Raw genomic sequence first — 10787 nt, 5'->3', positions numbered from 1 at the left:
CACATTTCTTCAGTGAGGGATCAAGGGGCTGCCTGCGGGGTTTTTTTCCCTGTCACGTGTTCCAAAGCACCTTTCATTTTCATTCTGTTTGTCTTTGCCTTCCTTTCTACTATTTTTCCTGCTTGTTCTGAACAAGGGCGGATGCTTCTTGCTCTGCTCCTGCACCCATGTGTCGCCCTTTATGCCAGAAAAGTCTCTGTCACAAATCAACAGTTGGCATCCCCTGAGATGTTTGCCACCAATAAGTGGACCTTTTTGGAGCTCCGGCTGGGAATCAGCGAGATGGCTGAATGGACGGATGAAAGGAAGGATGCGGGAGCACAGCAGTCTGTCGGTAACTTTGCACGCGATGGCAGCAGGCCCCGCCCCATCCCCATTTAGCGTAAGCCCGCTTATGGGCTCAGCTAATTGGCTTAGGAGCCGGCGTGGGCCACTTTGCGCCTGGAGCGAAGCTGGAGAAGCCGCGCCAAGACTTTGCGCCTCATCACTTGCAAGCTGCGGCCGCGCACAATGGGTGCCCCCCCAGCCCCCCGTGGCCTGGCCTGATGGATGCGGAGGCTGACCTAGCGTAGCGGCAAAACCCAAGCGCCAAGCTTTGTCCACTGTGTGCTCAAGATGCCCTTCATGCCGGTCAAGTTCAACCTGCAGAAGCGGGTCAAGCTGGCCCAGGGACTGTGGATCCTCTACTGGGCATCGGTCCTGGCCAGTGTCCTCCTCTTTGGCCTGGGTGTGTTCTTTAAGGTGGAGCTGCGCAAGAGAAGCGAGCTGATGGACGAGAACGAGAGCCACCTGGTGCCCAACCTGCTGATCCTGGCCGGGCTGCTGGCCTGCGCCCTCAACAGCTTCGGAGCCAAAGTCTGCCACGACTCGCTGGACCCTCTAAAGTTCTCCAAGTGGAAGCCCATGCTGAGAAAGTTCCTGCTGCTGTGCTGCGTCTTCAACATTTTGATGCTGCTGCTGGCGCTGCTCTCTTTCCTCATGCAGTTTGCTGTCTACCTGACGCTGTCGCAAGGCCTCAAGAATAGCATTCGCTTCTACAAGGACACCGACACGCCAGGGCGCTGCTTCATGAAGCGCACGCTGGACTTGACGCAGATTGAGTTTCGTTGCTGCGGCAACGTCAACTTTAGGGACTGGTTCGAGGTACAGTGGATCAGCAACCGCTACCTGGACATGAGCAACGGCGAAGTCAAAGAGTGAGTGCCGAAACCGCATGTCGGTTGGTGCCATGATTTTGTGTTTTGGAGCCAGTCGCTAAATAGCCTATGGGGAACAGGTAGGTCCAAGAGCTAATGATAATGAGGTCAGAAGAGGATGAAGGTGGATTAAAAGGTGAGAGTGCTCCTAAATCTTTAATCTGCCACCAGGAGATCTTTTCCGACATGACAAGGTCAGTGACGTGGCAGCGCGGTCTTGCACGCTTCAGGCCCCGTGTCCGCTCTCACGTCAGCGGCTCGTGTCGTGGAAAACACAAAGCGGACTGACTGCCTTCGTAGCCTATCTGAAACCAGATTGCTTTTTCTCTTGCACTGCCATGTCTCAACTCTTGTATCCAATCTCCCTCCGGCTTTTCACATATTTGAGCTCGAGCCGTCCGCTGCGGAGCAGCTGTGGCTGCCAATCTTGCCACTCGACAATGCTCCCGCGAGCCGGCTAGCCAGGCGCTTCAGGAGAGCTGGCATCCACTCCACGGCCAGGCACCACAGGGAGGCACCACGGGTGGGCTCCACGGGCGGGCTACACATGCCGCTGAATGTCTCACCGTCTTGTGTCACACTGTCACAAGTATGGATAGAATGCGTTCCTCCATGGGCAGACGCAATGCCATAAATGTGGTGCTGTCAGGCAAAACCACCACTTGTCAGGCTACCACCCAAAATTTTGGAGACATTAACACTGTTTATTGTCAAAGTCAGCAAGCCAATTTCAGATAGCTTAGTTATGTGTCAAATTAACACGCGCCAGGTGCGAAACCAATCATACTGATTTGCACAAACAAATACGGATGATAGAGTTTTGTCCACTCTACCTTCTATACAAGAACCACACGCGAGACAGTTTGGCCATTTTACGCTTGCAAGCGGCGAAGGCCATCAGCACCCTATGTGGTACAGAGGTGCTTGAAAGCAGTCGGCCCTTCGCTTCTTGCAAGAGAATATTTATTGAGAGAAAGCAGGGTGGGGCTGACAGTGAACAGGTTTCGGGGGTCACCTCTGCCCTCTGCAAACTGGTTAATCAGTGCAGAGGGTCTTAGCTCTTTGTTTTACAAGGTTGTGGAAACAGATACAAGTGGAGATAACTAATTAAGCAAGAATGTTTCCACATCATTTGGAAGTTTTCAACAACTGAGTCAAGGAAAAGTGGAAGGTTTTGTGTGATTTCAACATAATCACACGATCACAATAATTTGTCAACCCCAACAACGAACTTTGGACTTTTTGGTATCCAGTTGGCGGCAAACACGTGAGCTAGCTTTTTGCCCAATGACAGCCACAAGGTTACCAAAGATGGCTGGTGGCACAGCAAAGCACTCAGACATGGGCATGAAGATGCCACAAAATGGTGCCCAAGTCCTACGTGTATGACCTAAGATGAAAAGTGGCAAATAGGCGAGAGGGTGTAGGTCTCCACAAAACATGTTCAACTGACAGTGGACATGTGCCTTTGCCTTGCAGTCGCGTCCTGAGCAACGTGGACGGAAAGTTCCTGATGGACAGTGTCCCGTTCAGCTGCTGTAATCCGGGATCGCCTCGACCTTGCATCCAGCACCACCTGACCAACAACTCGGCCCACTACGACTACGACCACCGCACCGAGGAGCTCAACATCTGGACACGGGGCTGCCGCGAGGCTCTCTTCTCCTACTTCAGTGGCCTGATGACTGGCGTTGGCGTGCTCGTCAGCGCCTTCGTTCTGCTGCAGGTGAGCCTGACCTTCGCACTTCCGATTTGGCTGCCCCGGCTTCTTTCACGGACGCATGTACCCACGCAGCACCTCAGTCAAAATGGGTGACCGACTGACCAACCAGTCGAGAGATATGTCCTTAGGAAAATGTTCAAGTGTATCAAAACACGCTCGCTGAGGATCAGGGACTATTCTGGAAGCTTTAATCCTCCTTCCCATGTCCAGATCAGGCTTCCTGACTCAAGGCGCCGCAAACAACAAGCCGCACCATTACTGACCGGAGAGCAGATAAAATTACCAATACAATACAATTCTTTCAAAACCTCATTGTGTGTGTGTGTGTGTGTGTGTGTGTGTGTGTGTGTGTGTGTGTGTGTGTGTGTGTGTGTGTGTGTGTGTGTCTGTCTGTGTGTGTCTGTGTGTGTCTGTGTGTGTGTGTGTGTGTGTGTGTGTGTGTGCGTGTGTGTGCGTGCGTGCGTGTGTGTGTGCGTGCATGCGTTTGTGTGTGCGCATGGTGTAGTGTGCTGATATGGCAGGATTGAAGTACCTAAGCACGGCTTTGGAGACCATGAGTGACCCTGAGAACCCAGAGTGTGATAGCGAAGGTTGGCTGCTGGAGAAGAGCGTCAAAGAGACGCTGGGGGAGATGCTGGCCAAAATCAAGATGCTGGGCAAGTCTAACCACGTCCAGGAGGGTGACGAGGCAGCCAACGCCTGAGACCCACTCACGTGCCCGCCCTCCCGCTTCCTCACAAAACCACCCTGTAAATAAAAACCTCACAGACACGGTGCCACCAACATCACTTCATTTTTTAGATTAGCATGTAATCGTGTTTTTTCACTTTTATACTCACTCACTCACTCACTCACTCACTCACTCACTCACTCACTCACTCACTCACTCACTAATCACAAACAATGGGTGAACATAAAATCATATTCAGTTCTTATTACGGCTGACGTGGAACTTTTTTTTTACTTTTGCAGCACACAAAAACACACGCACACACGCGCGCACACACAGCAGATTATTGTGTAGATGTTTTCAAATTTCAAGTCATCCTTTGTTCCTACTAATATTTGTGGTGTTTTGTCTTGCAGAGATTTTAGTCCCCAAATGTATAAAGAGATTATGATTGACATGCAAGTGTCTCACTTATTTTGGGTCTCCTCAGCGGCATGCATGTGCAATACAAGTTCCCCCCGCTCCCACATCATGCTAAATCAACTTTTTGTAGGTTTTAGCCCTGTTCAAATGCTAATTCCTCACCAAAATCACCCCATGCTGTTTTCTTCCACCTTGAAGTAAGTATATGTACATATAAAGACTAGATATCTCATGCGCGCTGTCGTTGGGAGCCCATCTAAAGCGACCTCACCACAGGGCGGCCATTGGTTTTCACAGGGCGAGTCGATCACTCCTTTCATTACAGTCAATGGAGCACGGGCTGTAAATTGCGCAACACAACCGATTTTCAAACGGTTTGTTTAATCTGGTAAACGACAGAGATTAAGTTACGGGCACCAACAACTATGCCGCGTGCCTAAAAAATGCGGTTTAAACCTTCAGCCTGAATCATAGCCGTGTTACAAAAAATTGTTATAAACCAATCTGTTTGTAAATACGTAAACAGTTTGGCAAGTTACGAGTATTTGAGTAAATCATCTAATTTACCGTCAACTACAGCATAGCGCAACAGATCTGTCCTCTGTTCTAAAATGGCCGACATCGATTTAAGACATCGAGCCTTTCTACAGAAAACTGCGGTCAAATAGGCGTTGTACTTCCGCTGTAATGCCAAAGTAGTTACCCCCGTGAAAATCTGTATCCCTGCCGCGGGAGCGCTCACGCCTTGAGTGGAAAGCAGAAACCAATGCCGTACGGCGACAGCACCAGCTTGTTTTAAGTGAAACCAAGAAGAACACGTTTGCGTTAGTCAATTTCCATTTTTAGAAAGGGTTTATTTCATTTTATTTCTTAAAGCTAATTCGCGTTCAAAGACCAGTCGGAACACTCAACCAGTCGGAACACTCAATCACTTCACCAAAAAGCAATGATAATTACGTGAGCTCTTTGCATAAACCTCGATGCAAAGGAGCTCCACTTTTTGGGGAGTTTTACATGCTACAAGGAGTATATATTACAAAGGAGACCTTATACTTCATTGTGATCATCATTAATCTATTTTTATTATTCAGGTATTTTCAAAGCAACTTAGTATTGTTGTATTTATTAATTTGAATTAAAAATGGCATTGCATAAGAATTAAATGCTGACACTACAGCAATATAAAAAGTGTTCATTTAAGAAAAAGCCACGCACGTTTTGTGATCCCCTGTCAGCCATAGACGTCTATTAGACGTCTGGTCTCGTAAAGACCTAATTTAGACGTCTAAAATTGGTTACGGTATAGACCTAAAATAGACGTCTAAATTAAAAACATTAAATATGATCATATTTCGAAATTTTAATATCTGAACCAGCTGTAAGTTGTATAAATAATGTACAGAAGTTGTTTGGATTTGTGTTTAACAAGCATATTGATCTGTACATGTGAATTGGTTATTTCTGTAACCTGATATAGACATCTATTTTAGGTTATTTTATAGACGTAATTTAGACGTCTATAAAATAACTTAATATAGACGTCTATTTTAGGTTATTTTAGAGACGTCTAAATTATGTCTATAAAATAACCTAAAATAGACGTTAGGTTATTTTATAGATGTCTAAATTACGTCTATATATAGACCTGAAATAGACGACAAAATTAAATGCATCAAATATGAAATATTAAACCCAAAAATAATCTGAAATTTGAATGGAATTGGATTGATTTCATTCGCTTCAAACAGGCAAACCACACATAACCATGTCACGAACAGGGACAGGGCGACCAAATGCAGCACGAACCTTTATTGAAAAGGGGAAAGGGGAAGTGGAAAGCTGGGTCTGCTCTAAGTCCCTCCGCTGACAGGACGTGTCCGTGAAACTTGACCTCTCTGATCCTGAACTGCAGTTTCTTTAAACTCAGTCTCAGCTTTACCTCCCTGCATCTTTGCATGAGCACTAACAACTTTGTATCATGGTTCCGTGAGGCTGTCCCATCTGTCCCCCCACACCTCACAATCAATATGTCATCTGCTATAGGTTCCACCCCATCTAGCCCTGCCAGTAACTCATGCTGCTTCCCCTGGTAAACCTCTGGGGCCACAGACACTCCAAACGGCAGCTTTAACCACCGCTTCCTGCCCCACGGTGTCCAGAACGTGGTGGTGTAACTGCTCTCTTTGTCTAATCTGCACTGTAGAAAGGCATCTCTTGCATCTACTAGTGTAAAAATGCAGGCCCTGGGCAGCTTGTGCAACACATCTTCAAGCGTTGGCATGATGTAGTGGGACCTCTTTAGAGCCTGATTTAATGACTTGGGGTCTATGCAAATTCTCAACTTTTCTGCCTGCCTGACAATCACCATGTTGCTAATCCACTCAGTAGGCTCAGACACTGACGTTAGGTGTCCATCTGCCTCATATCTACGTATCTAACTGGGCCTTGACTGCCTCCCTGAAGCCCACCGGGACATTGCGTGGGGAAGCCTGCACTGGGGGTACATTAATATCTAGCTCAAAATGAACATCCCCTGGGAGTGACTCAACTGGATCGTTGAAAACATCTGCATATGTCTGCACAAGGTGCTGTCTGGTTAATGGCCCTGAGCTGCTGTGTCCCACCATAAGAAGTTCTTCTGGGATGGTGAAGTGCACCAAGTCTAGTCTCTCGCTGGTTTCGCCTGACAACAGGGGTCTCTGTCCACTTCTCACTATTTCGAACCGTAGCCTGTGTACTCTTCCCTTCACTACGCACTCTGTGCGGAATATATGTACCCATGGATTGCATGGATTGGCCTGAATACAATACTAGCCTGGTCTGGCTAGGTAGTAGCTTTGCCCCAGGGTCAAGTCTCCTCATGTCTTTTATGCTCATGACATCACATGTGGCCCCTGAATCCAACTGGCACCTCTGAAACCCACCATTATTTTTTTAAGATAACAAACCATTTCTTCCCTCGCCCCTGAACTGCTCCACAGGTACTTCACCGTCTGCTGCGTGTAGCTGTCTTGTGGCTTGGCCCCTCTTCATGCAAACTTTGGCAAAACGATTTGCCTTGCCACAGCTCCTACAGTTTTTTCCAAAGGCTGGGCAAAAATCACGCCCACGCCTGTGCGTGTTGCCGCAGAATCTGCACGTAGCGCTGTCATATGTGTTCGGGGTCTGAGTTCGAATTCTGTCCGGACGCTCCTGCCTGGGCAGGGGACGTGGCCGCGGGCCATCCATTGTATGCACTGTCTCTGGAGGCATGTCCTGCGTGATTGCTTGTATCCTCGTGTCTGTCATCTCTGCCGTTCTGCATATATCTATGGCCGATGCTAGTGTCAGATCGTTTTGTCTGAGCAGCCGGCGGTGCACACTTTCATCACCCACACCCAGCACCAGTCTGTCTCTGCTCAAGTCCTCTTTGAGTTGTCCATACTCACATGAAGGAGCTTTGTCCCTCAGTTCCGTTACGAACACATCAATCGGCTCCCCTTCCTCTTGCTTGCAGTTTCCAAAAACAAATCTCTCGAATATGACGTTTCTAGCTGGTTTGAAGTACTCCTCCAAAGCATCAAGAATAACTTTTACATCCTTCCCTTGGTCTGCCGTGAGTCCCAAGTTATGCTTGTATATGTGACGACATTCATTACCCATTACTCTCCGTAGGGTTGCTGCTTGTACTGGTTGCTCTTTCTCTGATAATCCTGTTGCCAGTAAATAGTCTTCAAATTCCGCTCTGAAATTGTCCCAATTGCTTGCGAGGTCGCCGCTCATCTTCCTCTCCTCCAGTGGCGGTATATTCGATGCCATGGTGGGTGCTGTCGCTAGCCTAGCTGGTTGCTAACTGCCGTTCCGCTCGTCCTTGCTTTCTGTCCCTCTTCTCCTCCTTTCACAGGCGGCGATCGGATCTGGTCAGTCAGTTTGACGGAAGCGGTCGGCAACAGTGTTCTGTAATGGTACTGAATGTACGGCCGCTGTTGCTACACGGAGCTGTTGGTATGTTGGACACTAACTGAAGGCTAACTGAAAAGTAAACACAGAGTCTGTTTGTGTGTATATATGTAGTGACAAGAATGAGACCGAGGACGACCGCTGGTGCTCAAGTCTGTGTCTGTATTCAACTGCCGCCCCTCTGTCATGACGTCACACAACACAGCATAACATCTCTAACAAGTCAACTTGAACGCGCGCTCTTCGTCTCGTTATTCTCATCATAAGCGAACTTTAAGAGTACACGATTTACACAACATGGCGTCAGAAGCTCGGACTACTTATTAAGAAGATGACAAAGAAGGAAAAAAAATAGAACGCAGAAAAACAAATACGACGATAAGATGGGAGACGAGGCTGCTCCGTCACCGGCATTGCCACAGCTGGCCCCACCAGGCAACTTCGACTTCACCAACATTAATGACTGGCCGAGATGGATGAAGCGGTTTGAACGCTATAGAATAGCTTCTGGTTTGGATAAACAGTCAGAAGAATTCCAAGTAAATGCTTTCATGTATGCGGCGGGAGATGACGCCGAAGACATACTAAGTGTGTTACCGCTCACTGATGCTCAGAGAAACATATACAAGGATGTCATGGAGGCTTTCAACGCACATTGTGTCAGTAAAAGGAACGTCATATTTGAAAGAGCACGTTTCAACAGACGGGAACAAGAGCCGGGTGAGACTGTTGAATCTTTTATCACTGCTGTTCACACACTTGCTGAACATTGTCGGTTTGGACCCCTAAGGGAAGAATTGATAAGGGACAGAATTGTAGTAGGCATAAGAGATGCTAAACTGTCAGAGAATCTGCAAATGGATCCAGATTTAATATTCGAAACGGCAATGACTAAAGTGAAGCAGAGTGCAGCAATAAAGAAACATAAGCCTATATTAAGAGGCACTGACCAGCAGGCAGCTGCACAGGTAGAGGCAATACAAAGAAATAAATGGCAGAGGACTCAATATAAAACTGACACACAGCCTCCTGGATGTGGCAGATGTGGTAATGTGAAGAAACATCGGTGGAATGACTGTACTTCCTGCGGCAACTCAGGCGAGCAAGTGCTCCTCCGGCCGTCATGACGACATTCTACCGTGGCACCATTGAGAGCGTCCTCTCCAGTTGTATCGCTGTTTGGGGTGGTAGCTGCGCTGAATGCAACATGAAGGCCCTGCAGCGCATAGTGAACACGGCTGGTAAGATTATTGGTGCTTCACTCCCCTCCCTGAGGGACATTTACACCTCCCATCTCACCCGCAAGGCGACCACGATTGTGAGTGATGTGAGTCACCCCGCTCACTCTTTGTTTGATCTTCTGCCCTCTGGGAAGAGGTACAGGAGCCTGCGCTCCCGCACCACCAGACTCACCAACAGCTTCATATCCAGGCTGTTAGGATCCTGAACTCTCTCCCCCCTTCTGCGTAGCGTCCTGTACTTTTGCGCTATATTCTGACTGTCTGCTGTATGCACACTTGCTCCATTTTTGAGTGCAGGGTGTATCATAAAAGAGGACATTTTGCAAAGACATGCAGAACAGGAAAAGGAGTTTATGATATTACACAGACACACACAGAGACGACTCAAGATGAAGAGGAGGAAGAGTTTGCATTACTGAATGTTATCAACTTGCAGGAACCTGAGGATGAATGGATGGAACTGTTAGAGTTAAATGGACAGGAGGCCATCTTCAAACTTGATACAGGTGCCCAAGTCACAGCAGTACCAAGCAGCATGCACTCAGTTGAAAAGCATGGAAATCTACAGCCACCACGAAAAGTACTGTGCGGAGACGTGCATTTCCGCTGATGCCTCGTCCTACGTATCGGAGGGGTGATGACACAGCAACAGAAAAATGGAACATGGAAACCAGTCGTTTTCATCTCTAGAGGTCTATCAAGCTCCGAGAAAAATTACGCACAGATTGAGAAGGAGGCGTTGGCAGCCACATGGGCATGTGAGAGGCTGTCGTCCTACCTCCTGGGACTCAAGTTCAGACTAGAGACTGATCATAAGCCACTGGTGCCGTTACTGAGTAGCAAAGTACTGGATGAGCTCCCACCCTGAGTCCTAAGGTTTCGGCTGAGACTAATGAGATTCACGTATGAGATCGTACACGTGCCTGGTAAGCGCTTGATAATGGCAGACACATTGTCCAGAGCGCCTGTCGAACACACATTCACACAAGAAGACATTGACAGAGAAACAGAAGTCAAAGTGTTTGTGGATGCAGTGGTGCAAAGTCTCCCAGCCTCAGAAGCCAGGCTGAGGAACATACTGGAGAAATAGAGTGCAGACCCTATCTGTGAAAGGCAGATACTGTAAGACCGGTTGGCCAGAAAAATGTGGCCTCCCACTGGAGTTGGGGGCATACTGGCCAGACAGAGAGAACCTAACACTGGCTGGTGAGCTACTGCTGCGTGGTCAGAGAATTGTAATTCCCCAGTGTATGAGAAAGGACGTGCTGAATGACCTGCACGTTGGACATCAGGGAATTGTCAAGTGTGGCGCAAGAGCACGCCAGTCAGTCTGGTGGCCAGGACTGTCAGTACATATCAGTCAGCTGGTGGAAAGGTGGGACACATGTTCTCAAAACAGGGCAGAGCACAGAGAGCCCTTGGTCACTACCCCAGTGCAGGATGGACCCTGGCAGCGAGTCGCTACGGACTTGTTCTTCTGGGAGAAACAGAATTATCTTGTGATTGTGGACTTCTTCTCACGCTACATCGAGGTTGCCCACCTTAAAGTAGCCTCAGTGGAGACAGTTGTAGCCGCGCTGAAGGACGTCTACAGC

At 48.1% G+C, this 10787-nt stretch overlaps 1 protein-coding gene across 1 annotated transcript; it reads left to right on the top strand.

Annotated features, from left to right (window-relative positions):
* Nucleotides 1-127: 127 nt before the first annotated feature.
* Nucleotides 128-4051, top strand: prph2b (peripherin 2b (retinal degeneration, slow)). The gene is made up of 3 exons (XM_037272179.1): nucleotides 128-1196; nucleotides 2676-2922; nucleotides 3425-4051. The coding sequence occupies exons 1-3, from the start codon at nucleotides 616-618 to the stop codon at nucleotides 3620-3622; spliced, it is 1026 nt and encodes a 341-aa protein (XP_037128074.1). The 5' UTR covers nucleotides 128-615; the 3' UTR covers nucleotides 3623-4051.
* Nucleotides 4052-10787: the final 6736 nt, after the last annotated feature.

The sequence above is a fragment of the Syngnathus acus genome, chromosome 15 (genome assembly GCF_901709675.1).
Source record: "Syngnathus acus chromosome 15, fSynAcu1.2, whole genome shotgun sequence".
Taxonomy (NCBI): domain Eukaryota; kingdom Metazoa; phylum Chordata; class Actinopteri; order Syngnathiformes; family Syngnathidae; genus Syngnathus; species Syngnathus acus.
The sequence above is the reverse complement of the archived record's forward strand: the minus strand, read 5'-3'. Positions and strand labels throughout refer to the sequence as shown.

Excerpts from the sequence above, each read along its gene's own strand:
- prph2b (XM_037272179.1), top strand. The coding sequence starts at position 616 with ATGCCCTTCATGCCGGTCAAGTTCAACCTGCAGAAGCGGGTCAAGCTG. Across the intron at positions 1,197-2,675 it reads AGCAACGGCGAAGTCAAAGA|TCGCGTCCTGAGCAACGTGG; the intron begins GTGAGTGCCGAA and ends TTTGCCTTGCAG. Across the intron at positions 2,923-3,424 it reads GCGCCTTCGTTCTGCTGCAG|TGTGCTGATATGGCAGGATT; the intron begins GTGAGCCTGACC and ends CGCATGGTGTAG.